The sequence below is a fragment of the Dipteris shenzhenensis genome, chromosome 27 (assembly GCF_047967505.1).
Source record: "Dipteris shenzhenensis isolate YYH24624 ecotype China chromosome 27, Dip_SZ_1.0, whole genome shotgun sequence".
In the NCBI taxonomy this organism is placed as follows: domain Eukaryota; kingdom Viridiplantae; phylum Streptophyta; class Polypodiopsida; order Gleicheniales; family Dipteridaceae; genus Dipteris; species Dipteris shenzhenensis.
In genome coordinates this window covers 5,645,027-5,664,047 of record NC_141622.1, presented here as the reverse complement: position 1 = coordinate 5,664,047, position 19,021 = coordinate 5,645,027, and the positions used below count along the sequence as shown (strand labels likewise).

Below are 19,021 nucleotides of genomic sequence, written 5' to 3'. Positions count from 1 at the left end.
AGCCTGGCAGAAACTTACAGCCCGTGAAGCCTTGAATTGCACAGATGACCTCAGCTTGAAAATGCAACCAAATGCATTTGGGCGACTCAGCATACGATACCTGGAGAAAATAAGTCAGAACCGACTCAGCTATCATGAAATCTTTTCCCAAAAACACCATCTATAAACATAAAACTGACAGCAAATAGGATTGCCCTTCTGATTTTGACTGGATCATACAGATAAGCACAATATCTATCAAAAGGTCCTGGCCATTTACAATATGATTACAATCTAAAGCTGCTAAACACGAGCCCAGTAAGCAGGACCTCACCACCCACTAAATCGCCACCTAAGCAGAGAATGTCACATTCATCTCACACACATATTAAACTCAAAACACTGAAGCATACACAAAGCCTAGGAACAAAAGATGAGTTCATATCAAGTTTAGCTTAAATTAAAATGTTTTATTAGTACAAGGTAGGGACCCATCCATCCGAATTCATTGAGGAAAAGCCAAAACAGTCTGGTTATTTCTAAACAGAATACATCTATAGGCTTTGAGTGAATACATCTATAGGCTTTGAGTGTGTGTGAGCGTCGAATTCCCATGCACAAAGGACAAACTAAATGACAAATCCAATATACAAGATAGCAACTCAGAACTGAGATAGAAGAGGTTGAATGTCTTTCATGAATTGATGCAAATACAAAGTTTTGAGACAAATACATGAAGAAAAAAGACAAGACACAGGAGAAATGGCATATGCTAATAATAGAGCTGAAACCTAATCCACATGAATGTGACAATACAGGATGCTAAGATGTCTACAAGTGAAGCTCTACAGTTTAGCTTTTCAGAATACACTTACAAGACAATGACTACAAGCATGACAATAGACAGCAAGGCACAAGTCCAAGAAGCCATGATATGCACTACAAGACGGGGTGTACTGGATACTAGATGCTAGGATACAAGATGCAACAAATGGCAATGCAAGGTTTTCCTTCAAATAGAACAATTAAAAAGCCACACCAGTCACCGATTGAAATGACAAAAATCCGACATCATCCAGGACGAAGTTTAATGCAGCTCCGCTTAGAAGATGGTAACATGTCACCATCAAGAGCAATTGCATTAATTATTATTTGCATGAACTAGTTATGCGTCTGTTGATGATAAGGTGGCAGTAATAGAGAAGTATCTAAAGGTTATTGAGGTGGAGCTCAAGTATGCGAATGCAACCCTGCAAGAGGCTCATGATAACCTAAAGCAAAGGAAATATGCATTTGCCTTCCTTAAAGAGAAAGTTGCATGGCTCTAGACAACAATGCTACTAAAGTACTCATGGGGGGCAGACAAGCCTCACTGAGAAAAAGTAGTGGGAAGCGTCAAAGTACTTGAGGTTTTTCAACACAAAGAACACAAGCTAATGGCCTTCAAGAACGATTTGCATTGTTAGTCATACACTAGGCCCCTAGATGACTATTCTCAATATATCCTGCGTGAGGTGTAATTCTCGTTGTTTGGATGGGAGGCACTGTGGATGAAGCAACTATTAACATAAAAATGGAATTGATGACATTTTCGTGTGTGAGGAATTTATTGCAAAATAAATTCTAGACTAATCCTAGTCTCTATGGGCGTCCCCACCAAGCAAACATGTGCACCTAAAAAATAACTAACATTGTTAATTGGCCACACTTAGGCTAAGATATATGGGTCGGTACTAGAGAGGGAGATCAGCAGCCACACAGAGGGTCACGGACAGCATGCACTTGGGCAGGCAGGTTCTGGGACAGCACTCGACCCTAGACAACATTTTCACCCTGAGGGCTATTATTGAGGAGGCGAAGTCGAGGCATCAGAAAGTCTACAATTGCTTCGTAGACTTCCATAAGGCATTTGATACTGTCCCACGCTCTACAGGAGTTGCAGCTCCCAGAGATCATGTTTTGGGGGGTCATGAGTTTGTCAGAGGGAGGGTACGCACCCCAGGAGGCCTATCAGACTGGGTTGAGAGCACTATCAGAATAAAACAAGGATGCCCCCTATCACCGACTCCTTTCGGGCTCTATATCGATGATATCACTTCTTTTGCCGATCGCCTAGGTGGAGAGGACTCGCTTCTGACTGACCTGATGGTGCAGATATCGATGTACGCAGATGATATAGTCCTCATATCATCCTCAGCAGAGACTTGAGAAACATCTAGAGGCTCTGGAGATGTTCTGCAGAGAGATAGACTGGACAGTTAACCTTGGGAAAACCAAAGTTATGATCTTCAACACCTCGCGAGCAGTGTCCCATCACCATAGCTTCGCAAACCATGGCGAGCCTGTGGAGATAGTGCAATCTTACACACATTTGGGGATAGTGTTCACTGGACCAAGTTTCACAATGATCCACGCGGATACGGCCTGACTCACACGAGGACGAGGTGCTCTGGTCCGACTAGAGAGGCGATGCTTCTAGGCACAGTTCTAGGACCCCCCGAGGAGGGTTGGCTTTTTGACATGCTGGTGAGACCGACTACCATGTATGCAACACCTTTCTGGGGGAGTGATATTTCAGCAACAAAGTGGAAGAGATTTGGGAGGCTACATGTGACCATGGGATCCAGGATGAGTCGGAGCAAACCCTCAGTCCCCCATCAGATTATACAGGCAGAGTTCACCATGACCACTCTCCAGGTTGACGCCATCTTTCAGACAGTGACATTCATCCACAAAGTCTGGGTCTTACCCCGGTGGAGATTACCGAGGTTAGCATTAGAGTCCTCCTACCGACTAGCAGAGAGCGGTGTTGATACGGCATAATACGCACGGATATCCACGTGGTTTGCTAGTCACAGCATTCAGATGGACAAACTTCCCCCCTTTCAGTACAGTCTGGATGCACCATCAACCATATCATACGGTTGGACCTCCTCCAGCTCCATACATCTAGGGCTTGGGGGGGAGAGGAGTTCTCCACCAAGATCCAATTCTACCATGACCACTTCCTCAGGGACTCAATGCACGGTCTTGTCATCAAAACTTAGTATCTCGAGGACAAGAGAGTCTCACATGCACTGAGGCTCGCCATCGGTCAGTTGCGAGTCTCATCACATCAATTGCGGATTGAGGCAGGGAGAGCTACAACCATACCCAGAGAGCAAAGGACTTGCACACTATGACAGATGGAGGAGATCAAGACGGAGGAGCATTTTCTATGTGTCTGTCCAATCTAATGAGATCTTAGGATGATATCACTGCCTCTTTCAGGAGGCATGGCTTTGGTCCACTCACACGGCTGATCCATTTTCACGATCAGGTCTGTGTTGGGCTCTAACTGATCAAGATGCACCGACGAAGAGACACATTGATGCGACAAACCAGAGAGCGGCATGGACTGATGCCATAGGTCACCGAGATCGACAGATCACAGACTTTTGTTACAGACTTCTATGCATCTAAGTCAGCTACTGCCGGTATGGCTGAGGGAGAGGAGCTTGATGAGATGAGAGCATCATGGATTAGCAGTGGGAGTGTCCACGACGATGCTGCCAGACGAGGGACACACTCCACATGCGACACGGAGAGGGACCAGAGCACGCACGATCAAGGTCCGGTCTATCTCCGCCTTTCTAAGAGGCGACCGCCAAAGACGGGAGTAATGCCACTGAAGACTCTGAGCAGAGTGCTGGAAGAACAGCTCTCAATGGTCCCAGTCGCGAAGGAAGCACCGTCTCTTCTCCTTCCCTACCCGGGACTCCCCCTGAATCTGATCCCACTGACCCTTGAGCGTGTGAATGATCGTGCTCCAAATGTCCGCTAGGGTCTGGGTAGCAGAAGAAGCCTGATCTCCTAAGGTCTGCATGCATCTGGAAGTCCAGATATGCCAGCCTGCAATACTCCCTATGATCTCCCAAACTGGGTGCCGAGTCATCGCTCCTGCATCCCTGCATAATCAAGGGGTCTATATGCCACGTTTTCCCTTGCAGCCCTATGATGCGAAGGCGCTGCCAGGGAAGCTCGGGGTCGATCACGGCCTCTCTGCTCTGGAGCCGGCTATCATCGGCGACGAAGAAGAAGTGGATCGAGGAGTCCGAGAAAAGGCCTGCAACCACCAAAGGAATGCCACGAAGTGTGAACTGCCCTAGCCACCTCTCATCTCCCGAGAGGAGCTATCTGGTGATCATGGGAATCCTCCAACCTGCAGGAATGGCAGCATCGATCTCCGATCACCGAGCCTGGATCCCACGTGCCGTACCTACTGCTGCTGCCAGCTCGCCTAGGCTCAGCTGGCTATAGACGTCCCTCCAAACCCGGAGCGAGCGCGCGGGCCCACGCGGCCAGAGCGCCCAAGGGATATGGGATCTCTCTCCAAGATGGCGACCTGTATCATCTGTCACCTGGTTGCTCCAGATCAGGGGCTGTCTGTCTATCTCCTCTCGACAGCTAGGGGGAACCTGAGAGAGGCTGTGTCGCAACTTCCTCCAGACCGAGACGAGGCTACGGAGGAAGGGGAAACGGGGCTGAGTCAGTGGGGTAGAAGTGAAAATCCATCGGATAGACGGCTGCCAATCACCCCCTCTCTGGGGAGTACACGCGTTGAGACCATGCTGAAGCAAGAGCTTCCACGTCTGTCCTCCTGGGGTCAGACCGCGGATGACTAACTTGCCAAGTAATGCCTAACCCTGCAGTTCTAGATCTATGATGCCAAGACCACCCTCTGTCTGGGGGAGAATGACCGTCTGCCAGGCGACCCAGGCTCTGGTGGTGCCGGAACCATCTGAGCCAGACCAAAAAAAGTTCCGCACCAGTCTCCTCAGCTGGGCTACACACGATCTCGAGAAACACCAGCAAGATGCCACGTACCAAGCCGTGGCAAGAAGGACCTGGTTGACCACAAGGGCCCTGCCTGCCAAGGATAGCCGAGCCGTGCTCCAGAAGGCTAGCTTCCGTCGTATGGAGACTAGGACCGGGAAGAATTCTTCCCACCCACAGAAGTAGGGGACCGTCTCACCATATCGCTCACAGCCTGTGCTAAGGAGAGCTTGAGCCAGAAGATACCACGTCCCATGAGTGCAACCTCCTCAATGTGGCTGTCCTCAAGGTAGAGGGTGCACTGCAACCAATCCCTGATGTCTGCTCGTGAAGGGGCATAGCCAATGACTCTCCCATAAACGGATGTCTGGGAGAAGTCCGTGACGGCCTGCTTCACCAAGGAGACCTGATGCTCTGTCAGTGTTACGCGGTAGGCTAATGGAGGGGGGGGTCCGTCTGGGCCACCGGTTCCGGGCTCGTGGCCGCCATACCGCATCGACAAACTGCGAACGCTCCAAAAGGCGGGGGAAGGAAATGGCAGAGACGAGGGAGGGGGGAGTGGGATGGAGGCGGGGGAGGAAACAGGGAGGGATGGAGAAGTACGGGGAAGCGGGGGGAGGAGAGGTGGTGGAGAGGGAGCGAGTGGCGGAGGGGGAAGGAAAGAAGGAGGGGGGGGGGGGGGGGGGGCAGCGCAGCGCAGCGCGGGGAAGAGGAGGAAGGAAAGGGAGGGGTGTGGCAGCGCAGCGCGAGAGGGGGCGGGAAGGAAAGACGAGGAAGGAGGGAAGGGGAGGGGCAACGTTGCGCAGCAGCGGGGAGGGGGAGGAAGGGGCGGGGAGGTGGTAGCGCAACGCGAGGGGGGGAGGCGGGGAGAGGACGAAGGGGCGGAGAAGGGAGGAGAGGGGGGGCGGGGGGGATGGCGGGCGGAGAAGGAAGAGAGGGGGACGGAGGGGCGCGACGGGAGGCGGCGGAGAGAGAGGAGGGGGAGGGAAGAGGGGGCCGCACAGCGCGAGGGGGGGGTAGACGGGAGCGGGGGAGGGGAGGGGGCATTCGCAGGAGCTACACAGATGTATTTGGACACTTGATTCACTAGTTTAGCACTTTAGCTTTTTAGCTTTCAGCAAAAGGGTCTTAGTGAACCCTTTGCTTCAGCACTCAATGGCTTGTATGAGTTACTTTTTGGCTTGTACTTTGTCTCATAAACCTGCGAGGCCTCTTGCAGACATTAATACATCTCTCATATACCCATCGGTCTTCTCAAGACTTTAATAAACTCTCTCTCTCTCTCTCTCTCTCTCTCTCTCTCTCTCCACCCTTCTTCAAAGAAGGAGACTTTTTGTAACATTCCATTGGGTCCCATGGGTCGATTTCAGGCCCCCAGAGGACGATAATAATAGTTTCTTTCTTTCTTTCTTTCTCTCTCTTCCCCCTTGACCTTGGAGCCATAGTTACCAGGGAACGGAAACGTTTCGGGAATGTAGGGGGTCGGCGGAACAAGAATGTATCGGGAAGAGGGAACAAGAACGCCATATCATATGACACATCATCAAATCACATGGAAGCATACCAAAATATGCTAAGAATAACCAAATGTAGCAGCTCTAAGCTGTCCATTTCAGCTTTAGACTTTTACAGACACAAAATCCTAAGAAAACTGAAAGATACATCAACGCAAATTGCAATGTGCATTGTGCAATGCGCAATGTGCATAAACTTTAAAGCTTTAAGCCAGAGTATTGCAAATTACGATAGGTCATAGAGGCTAGAGCATATACTATGCAAAATACAAGAAAAGGAGGCCATGCCTCAATGAAAAATAGGACTCGAGACTCTCGAGTCAAGGACATGGTATATAGAAAAGAAGAGTGTCAGGCCTACCACCTAATGGTATGAAGGTGGGATAGTATCAGAGGCCTCTCCCTCATCATGCTGAGCCTCATCATCCTGGACCTGGGATTTGTCATCCTCCTGCTCAGGAGCATATTTTGCTCCATCATTATCAGATTCGGAGTCCTTATCTAGTGGAAATCCAAGTTATGGCCCAGGAGTGCAATCTGCCCTGTACTTGTTAATAAGCAACGTTAACAAATACAAGGTCATTTGCCTTCAGAACCCCAAGCCTGTTCCTTTTTTTGGATGCAATGTTTCCAAAATTACTACACAACCGCTCAACCGGCGAAGAGCTAGCCCCCTGGCTGAGTATATGAATGGACCCTGCAACAATGGAGTATGTGCCCCATAGTCCTCCCACCACCGAGTGGAGGAAATCTTGAACATGTCTGTTTGTGCGTCCTCCAATCCAAACAGCCTTTTTCCTTGCCTATAATATGATAGCTCCTCCCGCACCTTCCTCCTATCATCTACACTTGTGACAAGTCATCTCAATATCTTCTCCCATCCTTGCACCACCTCCTTATCTGTTTAGTGCCCCTTCCCTTGGAATTCCGGATCCAAAACAAAGGCTGCAGCCTCCAAAGGTGAATGATATTCCGTCCACCAAGAGGTTGCAAGAGTCCTCAATTCCTCATTCCTCCAAGCATATAAATCATCTATACCTTGAATGGTCCCAATGCACCTTCCCCCTTGAATGGTCCTCAATTCCTCATTCCTCCAAGCATATAAATCATACACCTTCCCAATGCAAGGACTATCTCCATCAACAAGCCTCAACATCTGAATAATAGGCTTTGAAACCTTAAGCAAGAGGCAAACTGTAATGCTCTAGCCGAGATAGCATGACCTCGGAAAGATCGGTGGGCATTTTCTCTTAGATGACCGACTTTTGTAATATTTTATGTGCGTAAATAAAATGGTCAAGGGAAGTAACTGCCAAGGTCCTAGGAGAGGGTGTATTGGCATCGACTAGGTGGTTCTGAGTGCTAAGGCCTAGGTGCACCTAAATGTGTAACAATGCCAAGGGGCAAATGTTTTAATTGTGCCCCAAGAGAGGGGTAAATGGTGTACCAAGCTAAAGGTCTAGAATGATGACATGTGGCAGAAGAACCATCCAGGGAACTGAGGGCTTGTGGATATGCATGAAAAGAAATTGAATTACGTATCTTTTGTACATGGGATCCACGAGATAGGCTGGGTGGATATTCGGGATGCCAGCGCCTGTGATTTTGGATTAGCTAGTGAATCAATGCAAAGAATGAAGGATAAGAAAGTGTTTGTATCATTTGGTATCAGAGCGCAGGGGATTGCGACGTGTGGTTTAAATGGTCACGGGATTTGGCCGTCTCGTCCGTTGGCATCAGGCAAGGATTAGAAGTGGTTATTCAATTGGTAAATCAGGCGTAGCGATGGACGATGCATGGACAACGATATAGCCCGTGACCGAGGTGTTGGCGGTGTCAAGCGTATCAGTGGCCTCATCGACGAAGGAACTCTAATTCGTTGTTTGCAAACTTACGCTCCTGCGACAAATTATAAGCCACGCAAAATTTGGTTTGGTCGATGAAAAAGCAAGGGAGATAAGGGAGCGTATCATTCAGAGCACCCGCTTGAAAATATTCGTATAGAATGTAACTCAAAGAATGCGATGGCTGGCCGCTCAAACGAGTTGTATGAAGGGAAAATGGTTTCGAAAGAGCAGGTCTTCAGTCTGAATGACGTGCGATACTTTGGAAGGAATAGAGCCTATCATTTCGTTGTGATTGACTGCGATACGAATGAAGGAACAGATAGTAGAATTACTATGTGAATTGATGATGCCCGTGAATTGACGAGAGAACCAGACAGCCAGCAAAAGTCAAGCTTGATGAAAGGAACTGAAAGCGAAATAGGAGCGTGTCATTTGGTATCACCTTGATATTGATGCCGGCACGAGCAGCTGATCAATCCGAAACAGAGAGCAGGCTTCGGGATATCTACGTTATGTGGAGCTTCCAAGGAGCATCATTTATTTCTTCTGTATAAATTTCAATTTTCAATTGGCAGTCGATTTATTCCTGTACAGCAAAGGGGAATCTGAAGTGAAACAAAAAAAACTATTTTCCCTTTTTGAAAGAATGGAGGCAGAGGGACAAGATTCCAGGGTAAATCCTAGTGAATCTAGAGCGTGATCTACGCAAGAAATGTCCCATCACACAACACCTACTCTGGTGGGTAAGATTTCTGTATTAGAAGATGCTTTACAGCAGATCATGAACCAGCAGCTTCAAGTGAACGCTGGTCAAAATGAAATTAGGGAAATGGTGCAAGCCTTGTCGGCTAGACCATCTAGAAATGAAAAGGGCTAAGCTCCAGCAGAGCCAGAACCCAGTATACACTCATCAGAACGTGCGAAGGTCAAGGTACCTAATATTGCCAACTGTAGACTGGAGAAGTACACTGGTCGGATGACCAAGAGCAGTTTTCATATGATCGAGGTTTGGTTACACAAGTGGGAAGAAGCCTTCGCCATCAGCCATGGAAATTCGAAAGACTCTGAAAGAGTTTCTGTGTCTGTGTATAGCATCGGTAGAGGGGATTGATGATGCCTCGACTAGCACTGAGGCTATCCAAGATGGGGAAATGGCCGAGTTGGCTAAAGAGATATCGGAGAAGTTCTCTGATTGCTTTAGGGATGAGTTACCTTATGGGTTACCTCCAGAGCGGAATGATCAACATAATATTGAGCTTATCCCGGGGGCAGACCTGTAAATAGACCTCCCTATATATTATGCTTTACAGAAGAAGCTGAGGTGCGAAGACAACTGAAAGAATACCTCAAGCTGGGGCAGATTCAACCCAGTTTTTCAGCTTTTTCTTCGCCAGTGATATTAAAGAGGAAGAAAGATGATACTTTTCGTCTCTGTATAGATTATAGAGCATTGAATAATATCGCTGTTAAGCACAGGTATCCGATGGCTCGGATCGATGATTTGCTAGATGCATTGCATGGGGCCGTAATTTTCAATAAGATAGATCTTAAGTGTGGCTACCATCAGATCCGTAGTAGAGCCGAGGATGTGCATAAAACCGCTTTTAGAAGCAGGTTTGATCATTATGAGTTTTTGGTAATGCCCTTTGGACTTACCAATGCTCCCGCTACATTCGTCATGCTTATGAACGATTTACTACGTCCGTATATCGGAAAGTTTGTAGTACATTTTATTAACGATATTCTGGTATTCAGTAAAAGTATTACTGAGCATCACGAACACTTAAGAATAGTGTTCAGTACTTTGAGGAAAGCCAGTCTTTATGTAAATAAGAAGAAAACTATACTGTGTATGGTTAGACTTGAATACTTAGGATTCATAATTACTCCAGAGGGGATAGAAATGGATTCAAAGAAAGTGGCTGCGATACTGACTTGGCCAATCCCTCAGAGTTTGACCACTTTGCAATCATTCTTGGGATTTGTCCAATTTTATCGAAGGCATATCAAAAGATATTCCGAAATAGTATCGCCATTGACTGATCTGACCTCAGATAAAGTACCTTTTATATGGAGACAGAATCAACTTGAAAGTTTTAACACCATAAAACAAGCTGTGGTCACAGGACCGGTGTTAAAAATAGTTGATTCCCAGAAACCGTTGTTTCTGGAACCCGATGCAAGTGGCGTTGCGGTAGGAGCAGTTCTCCTCCAAGAGGGAAGGCCAGTAGCCTTTGAAGCAAAAAGCTTTCTCCCTCTCAAAGAAATTGGCCAACTCATGAATTAGAGTTGTATGCTGTTGTCCATGCTTTGAAAACATGGCGACATTATTTGTATGGATCAGAGTTTTATGTGGATGTTGATCATGATACTGTGAAACATTTTTGTAAACAACCTGACTTGAGAGGCCGCCAAGCTAGGTGGGCAGAACTCATGCAGGAGTTTAGTTTGACGATTCGGTACCAAAGAGGAAAAGATAATAAAGTTGCTGATGCGTTGTCACGCATTATGCATAACATGAGTTTCACGGTATAATAGAGTGCTCTAATGGCCGACATTAGAGAAACTCAGAAGGTGGACGATTTTGTCCAGAGCCTTTGGCCTAAGGCTCATATGTTAAAACCCCGGGAAAACGAAAAGGATGACCTGGCATCCAGAAAAGGCCAAACCTATGCAAGATATACCATAAGGCATGGTATGCTGAAAAGAAATGGCAAGGTAGTAGTACCTAGTCAAAATGATCTCAGGCAGAGAGTCATTCGACAATGCCATGATAGCCCATGTGCGGGACATCCAGGAGTCGAGAAGACATATGATCTCGTGAAGCGAGATCTCTTTTGGCCAAAGATAAAAAAGCAGATGCATGAATATGTGACCCATTGTTTTTCGTGTCAGGTAAGTAACGCAGAACGGGTGAAGCCACCTGGCCTTTTACAACCCTTGGGGATACCACTAAGTAAGTGGGAGAGCATTTCCATGGACTTTTTTATTATAGGGCTGCCTACGACACAAGGTGGATATGATTCTATCCTTGTGGTGGTTGATCGTCTTACCAAGATGGCTCACTTCATTCCAACTAGAGAATCTGTTAGTGCCCCGCAAGTGGCGGATTTGTTTATTAGACATATATTTCGTCTTCATGGATTACCTAGATCCATAGTGTCAGACAGAGATGTCAAATTTACCGGTCATTTTTGGACTGCGGTATTTGAGACACTAAGGAATGAGTTGGGAATGAGTAGTGGGGATCATCCAGAGACGGATGGTGAGACAGAAAGAATCAACCAGATTTTAGAGGATATGCTTAGAGCATATGTATCATTGAGGCAACATACATGGGGCAAGTAGTTGCCATTGTTGGAGTTTGCCTACAATGATAGAAAACATTCCTCTACAAGGTTCAGTTCGTTTGGGCTGAACTATGGTTATAGGCCTGCGAATCCAACTATAGTTGGAGTACCTCAGAAAGTGCCTAGTGCCGCGAACTTTGTGGTTCAGATGCGGGAGATGCTAGCACTTGCGAGAGCTAACATCCGCCAAGCTATGGATAGCTAAGGCGTATGCGGATGAAAATCGATCCGTTAGAGAATTTAAGGAAGGAGAAAAAGTTTTTCTCATAGTTCCTTCGCACTCTAAGTCTTTGACTGCAGGAGAGTGTGCTAAGTTATCACCTCGATATTGTGGGCCATGGTTAATTCTAAAAAGAATAGGCAAGGTAGCCTATAAATTAGAATTACCATCGGGGTGTAAGGTGCACCCAGTGTTTCATGTTTCTCGTTTAAAGAAATTTTTGCATACAGGTGACTCACTAATCGAAGGTGTTGTTTTGTTTCACGAGATAGAGGATAATGCAAGACGCAAACCAACAAGAATCTTGGACCGAGGAACAATGCAAGTGCGCAATCGGAAGATACCCACGGTGTTGGTTGCATGGCATGGTCTACCTCTATCAGAAGCTACCTGGGAATCCGTATACCAGTTACGGAGAGTGTTCCCAGATTTCATCATCGAGGACGCTGATGCTTGAAGAGGAAAGGAATGTTATGCTCTAGCCGAGATAGCATGACCTCGGAAAGATCGGTGGGCATTTTCTCTTAGATGACCGACTTTTGTAATATTTTATGTGCGTAAATAAAATGGTCAAGGGAAGTAACTGCCAAGGTCCTAGGTGAGGGTGTATTGGCATCAACTAGGTGGTTCTGAGTGCTCAGGCCTTGGTGCACCTAAATGTGTAATAATGCCAAGGGGCAAATGTTTTAATTGTGCCCCAAGAGAGGGGTAAATGGTGTACCAAGCTAAAGGTCTAGAATGATGACATGTCGCAAAAGGAACCATCTAGGGAACTGAGGGCTTGTGGATATGCATGAAAAGAAATTGAATTACGTATCTTTTGTACATGGGATCCACGAGATGGGCTGGGTGGATATTTGGGATGCCAGCGCCTGTGATTTTGGATTAGCTAGTGAATCAATGCAAAGAATGAAGGATAAGAAAGTGTTTGTATCACAAACATCATGCCAAAAAATGTCATCCAAGACAATGGACTTGCATCTTTAAGCCCCTGCAGAGTTACGTTCACACCAAGCACCCCACTCAACGGAAACAACAAGCTGCCTCAATTGAGCTCTCAGCTTGAAAAGACCCTTCAGCATGATGAAATTATATGCAAAGCGTGTGTCAAAATACTTCAAGAAAGTCTTCTTTGGGGATATCTTGCAAAAAGTAGGCAAGATGTAGTGGTGGCGAGTGGTGATGAAAGAGACAACATGATTACCCTGCTCAAAAGTCAGTTCCACCCAATCCAACTTACCAATATCCTTCAAGAAATTATTTAGCCCATGTGCCATGCAAGAAGTAAAGGTAAGATGAGGGTACTTCTCTTCAAGAATCCTCCCCACTGCCCTGTTGGAGTCCTCACCATGAGAAACAAATTGGATGACTTGCCATGCTCCAACATGCCAAATGGCCTCCATCCAAATGCTTGCCAACCTCTCGGTTGACTTTCCTACCTCCGAATTAACGAGTGTTTTTTATGAAAAAGCTGGCCCCTCTGGAGTATGCAATGATGTCCTAAATAGAGCGTCTCCTAGTGTCACTCCATTCATCTCCCATCAATGTGGCACTGCATCTCAGCCATATGTCTTTGATGGGAGTCAAAGCATGCTCTATGGCCTTTCTTCTCTGTCACCAAGATCGTGGTGCACAAATCCTCAAAAGAGGGGGGGTGTAAGGTGGACCAAATGCTGCAATCTCCTTCACCACCATATCAATGAAGTAAAGATTGCACACCTTTGTTATAGGTACATCTGCTTCATAAAAGAATCGACCCATTGCTGCATCTACCTGTGCCCTCCTCCCAGGATGCCATGAGGCCACAAGGCTAGCATGCACGACTCTCAGGCCCCCTAAAGTAGCAGCCCCTGAAGGTGTCAATGAAGCTCTACTCCCAAAGGAGGAGGTAAAAATAGAAGCAAAAGCAGCTGCTGCACTTGGGGCTAGTGGTGGTCGACCTCAAGGATCAAGAACGGCTCATCGTCGGTTTGCCTCCATGTCCAGTCTCTCTCCAAGTGCCACACAAGCATGTGCGCTCATGATTTGGAATGTTAGGGCAGCAATTAATGCCCTTATTATTTACTTTGCATAAATGAGCTCGCACTCAGTGCTCTGTTGCTATATGCGTCTTCATTTGCTGCATCAGATTTTGGACGCCTAAACAGACTCCTAACCTACATCAATCACATACCACTCATAGAGCACCGTGCTACCCTGATTAGTCGCACACTCCACGAGGCTGCCCTCCAAATCTTTCCCCACAGCACACGGTCCACTAGACCACCACCTCTTGGTTCTGTACCCTGCAACAACTGGTACGATGCGGTGTGCAAGGCTTATCGCCGACAGCTCCGACTTGAAACTAGATGTCACCTTCCGAACACACCAGACACGATATGCAAGTACCGACGTCTCGTACGTCGAAAGAAGCAAGCATTTCTTCGTCGAAATGAGGAGGTGTTGAACATCTTGTACAGTAGCAACTCTAAGGTTTTTTGACAGAGATTCCTTGAGCGCAGGTCTCCATCACCCCTCACCGACACGAGAGTCTGGCACACGTATGCACACCATCTTTATGATGTCCCACACCATGGTGGTGGTCACAAAGGTGATCACCTCCTCCATGGGCGTCATAGTGGTGCTGGTGCTGTCTCGCATGATCCCTCGTATCTGGATGTTGAGGGCCTTCAAAGCCCTTTGCTGCTGCTGCTCCTGTATGGCGGCTGAAACGGTTGCCTTTGTGGGCTCCCGTTTCGCCACCTCCACCCATCTAGTCGTCTCTGCTATAGCCGACTGTATCGTGGCTATCTGTGCCTCCATCTCTATGACTGGGGTCCCTCCAGGCGTTGCTTTGAGGGTCCGGATCTTCTCTCGAAGCTGTTTGATGTCGTGTCTGAACCCCTGGATTCTACCTGACGGGCCCGGATGCTGTGTATCTCAGCCAATAGGGAGTCCCAAGCATCTGGTAAAGACCTAAGATGTCCTGGTCCAGGTGGGAACTGGATCTCGAGAGGGGTTGGAATGAAGGTGGGCTGTTGAGGTTGTACTGAGGGTGGGGACAGCGTGATCTGGACGGGGGGAGTGGTATGTAGGAGTAGCGAGGCCGGACGAGGTGATGAAGGGTGGCTGACTGAGAGGTAGAGGTGATACGAGGGGAAAGTACTGTGGAGCCGTGGCCGGTGGGGCTAGTGGTGAGGCTACTAGTGGAGAGGAGACGTGTGATGATGATGCAGGAGAGGGGGAGGAGAGAGGTGGCGTAGATGATGAGGCGGATGATGGTGGTGAAATAGTGGTGGTAACCATAGAGGTCGAGGATGTGGTGAGCGACATGGGCTTTGGGTGGGCCCCTTTCTTCTGGCGGTTGTCCACTGTTATTGCTGCGTTTGTTGAAGTCCTCCAGACTGAGTTGCTTTTGTGTTTTCCCCCTGTCACCGTTCCCCTTCCCCATCTCCTCGCGTATGTAAATTTGGACAAAAGGGTCTCCCACCTAGTCTCATGTCCTCATCCTCCTGTTCCCTTCATTATGGGGGAGGCAACAGCGAGCAAAGAAGGGATTGCAGGAGGTCAGGGCTGCAAGTGAGGAAGGGAAAAAAAAAATTCGGGGCTGCAAGCGGGGGGGGGGGGGGGGGAGAGAGAGAGAGAGAGAGAAAAAAAAGGTCGGGGCTGCAAGTAAAAAAAAGAAAAAAAAGTCAGAGAGAGCTGAGCTGAGCGAGGGGGGCGGGGGGGCTGAGCGAGGGGGTGAGCGAGCGAGCGAGAGAGAGAGAGAGAGAGAGAGAAAGAGAGAGAGTAGGTAGAGGGGGGGTGAGCGGGGGTGAGCGGGGGGGTGAGCGAGGGGGTGAGCGAGCGAGCGAGAGAGAGAGAGAGAGAGAGAGAGAGAGAAAGAGAGAGAGTAGGTAGAGGGGGGGTGAGCGGGGGTGAGCGGGGGAGCTGAGCGAGGGGGGGCTGAGCGAGGGGGTGAGCGGGGGGGCTGAGCGAGGGGGGGCTGAGCGAGGGGGTGAGTGGGGGGGCTGAGCGAGAGAGAGAGAGAGAGAGAGTAGGCAGCGAGGGGGTGAGCGGGGGGGGCTGAGCGAGGGGGTGAGCGGGGGGGCTGAGCGAGGGGGTGAGCAGGGGGGCTGAGCGAGGGGGGGGTGAGCAGGGGGTGAGCGGGGGGGTGAGCAGGGAGTGTGCGGGGCTGAGCAGAGGGGGTGAGTGGGGAGTGTGCGGGGCTGAGCGGGGGGGGTGAGCGGGGCTGAGTGGGGGGGCTGAGCGAGGGGGGGTTGAGCGAGAGAGAGAGAGAGAGAGAGAGAGAGAGTTTATTAAAGTCTTCGGGAGACCGTGAAGGTCTATGAGACTAAAGATAACTGATACAATGAGCATAACGGTGGCGGTCTCAAAATGGGCCAGCCAACCGTTTCTACAAAAAAAAGGTTATGAAGGACGGTGTGTCTAGTCCTGATACAAAAAATATGTGTCTACCTCCAGATGATACAAAAAAGAAGGGGGGGGCACCAAAAAAGGGGTAGAGGGGGGAGATACAATATATATGTGCAGGTGGTGATCGTCAGAGACGAATCATAGAGGGGCCATCAAATGGGAGGCCGGAAAAAACCCTGCGATAGATGATTGGCCTCTGACGTCACGCGGCCTAGTCGAGCTCGGTCGTCGGGGGCGGCGGGTGGCCCTGTGGATGAGGGCAACGGTAAACCCGGTGGGGTGGGCAGAGAGCAGAGACGAGATGTCATGGACCCGGATGTGAGTCTGTCCGCTGGCGCAGCTGTCGTGGCTCTAGCTCTCGCTCACATCCGCGTCGTTGGCTAGACTGAGGAGAGGTATCCTGTGACTGGAAGAAATCAGTGATGGGCCGCTGGGTGTCCTCACGCTGTGTGTGCTGCGCGTGTCGCCGTGCTCGGAGAGAGATATCTCGATGGCGAGTCATCTCATGTAAGAAAGCGGCTAGGCATCGTTGATTCGGAAACTGCAGCATGTGTGGGAGGGGGCTGAATCCATCGCGGAAGAGGCAGTGGTACCGGCCTCGAATGGCATAATAGATAGGACATCTGAAAGCAAAGTGCTCCTCCCCGCTCGAATGAGTTGGTTGACCTCCTGGTCAGGGGGGGAGAGGGGAGATGTCTGGCCTCCTCAATGATCCCTCTAAGTGTAAATATGTGATCGTAAGTCGATTGATCCGCCCTGAAGCCGGCCTGTCCGGATGCCCTGAGCCCCTGTACCTCTGTGCGAGCACTGACCTCGCCATTTAACACTGATGCATAGATCTTGGACATAACATGTCCAATCATGATGGTCCTGTAATTCCCTGGATCCATGGGATCTCCTGCTTTGTGGATGGGTGTGATAGTGTTCAAGGTCCAGGCTCTGGGGAACCTGTGGCAGACAGCTTCATTGAACAACGTTGCTAGGATGGGGGCTAGAGTTTTGATGCCACAGGCAACAAACTCTGTGCATAGGCCCTCATGATCCTTAGCTCATTCGTTGTGAAGCTTAAGCGCTGCGTGGGTGACTCCCTGGGTTGTGAAGAGGGTGCAAGAAGTGGGGCGGGGGGTGGCTGAGAGGTCGGAGGCTGATCAGGGATATCATAGAGTGTACGTGCGTAGGAGTGCTAGAGGGAAGTGTCTGTGAGGGGGTAGGGGGTTCGGCGTTCTAGGAATTTCCTCCAGAAATCCTTGGAGTTGCTACTAAACAGAATGTTCAGTAGCGTATTCTCATTCTGGCACAGGAAGGCTAGCTTCTTGCGACGGACTAGTCGACGATAATCCCTGGTGAGATGTGGGTTGGTCCTAGCGTTTCGCTTGGTCGTGAGTCGGAGTGTGCAGCGTAATGCTTTACACTCGTCATCATACCAGCTATTGCAAGGGGTGGAGCCAGCGGGTGGAGGACAGGTGGACCGAGTAGTGGAAGGAAAAATGTGGCGGGATGCATTGTGAAGGGAGTGGGTGATAAGGGTGGCTCGGTGATCTAGAGAGGGTATGGTGTCTATGTGTCTGAGGAGGGAGGCTAGGTGGGCTGAGTAATCAGGTGAGAGGTTATGATCAAAGTGTATATCATGATAGGTAGTGTAGTGCGGGGTGTGGCTGGGAGGGGCTCAGGGCGCAAGGATATGAAAGAACAGGTAAGTGTGGTCGGCTCCTGGGGGTAAGGGTGCAGTGCGGAAGTCAGTGATCTGTGGGGCTAAAGCAGGAGATCCCAGAATGTAGTTGACGACACTGGCTCCTCCGCCATGTGGGAAACATGTGAAACCAGAGGAGGCAGGCCACCGGTCTAGTCCATTGTAGATGACCAAATCATGTATACGTCCAAGGTCCAAAAGAGCCTGCCCATACGCAGTAACGGGAGCGCGACTGTCAGCCGAGGAGCGGGGGAAGCCCGAGTCCTCTGTGTCCATCTCAGGTAATAGGACCGGATCTGAGTGGAAGTCCAGGAGTGATGTCTGATGTGCACCTGTCCTTGCGTTGAAATCCCCAACTAGGAGGACCTCTCCGCGTCTGGAGAAATCCACAATGTCTGAGTAGAGATCTAGATAGGGGGATACCCCCGTATCCTCGCGTAGCATCCATGCGAAATGTGACGTCTCATGAGGAAAGTAGCAGACTGCAATAAAGAGGTCGCATGTGGAGGGCCGTCGAAATCGGAGCCATAGGTAACAGGCATGGACATCCCGTCTAACCACGGATATCAAGCTCGTGAGCGCTGACCGAAGGAGTACTGCAACTCTGCCTGATCCTCGGACCCCCCCAGTATATCTGGTCTCCTTACGGAATGTTGACTCCCAGGTATAGCCACTGACCGAGGGGAGAGGGCACTCGGGGCTCTGATGTGTCTTTGTATAGAAAACGATGTCGCGTCCAGTGTATGACTCTGAGAAGTTTCCAGGGTCAGACCATAGGGTACCATTACAGTTCCATATGGTGCATGCCAAGGGTACTGTGTGCTGAGTCTGAATCTCATAGACCATGTCTCCCTATTTGGGGGGGGAGTTTGCTACCGTGTCTGGAGCATAGTTAGGGGAAACGGAAACGGGGAAACGGGGAAGGGAAACGGAAACGTTTCGGGATTTCTGGGAGGGCTGAAATGGGGAAACGTCACGTCAGCAAGGGAGGGGAGTAGATGATGATGGAGGGCTGAAGCAGGTTGCAAGAGAGAAAGGAGAGGAAAGGAGTGAATGGGGCTGAAGGAGGGCTGGAAAACCTTGAGGATGGAGAGAGTATGAGGCTGAAGGAGTGGAAGGAGCCTGGAGACCAAAATCAAAAGCAAAAAGACAAAAAATGTGATTTTGGAGACCTAGCAGCCTGTGTTGTCTGAAACGGCACGTTTCAAGGC

At 49.2% G+C, this 19,021-nt stretch overlaps 1 protein-coding gene across 2 annotated transcripts in view; it reads right to left on the bottom strand.

Moving 5' to 3' along the window:
- Positions 1-19,021, bottom strand: part of LOC147883785 (sec23/sec24 transport family protein) — a 183,065-nt gene that overhangs the window by 117,035 nt on the left and 47,009 nt on the right. For both annotated transcript variants that reach the window (XM_087398534.1, XM_087398535.1), the window contains exon 9: positions 19-100. In XM_087398534.1, coding sequence (XP_087254660.1) covers positions 19-100 — 82 coding nt within the window. The remainder of the gene's footprint in view (positions 1-18; positions 101-19,021) is intronic.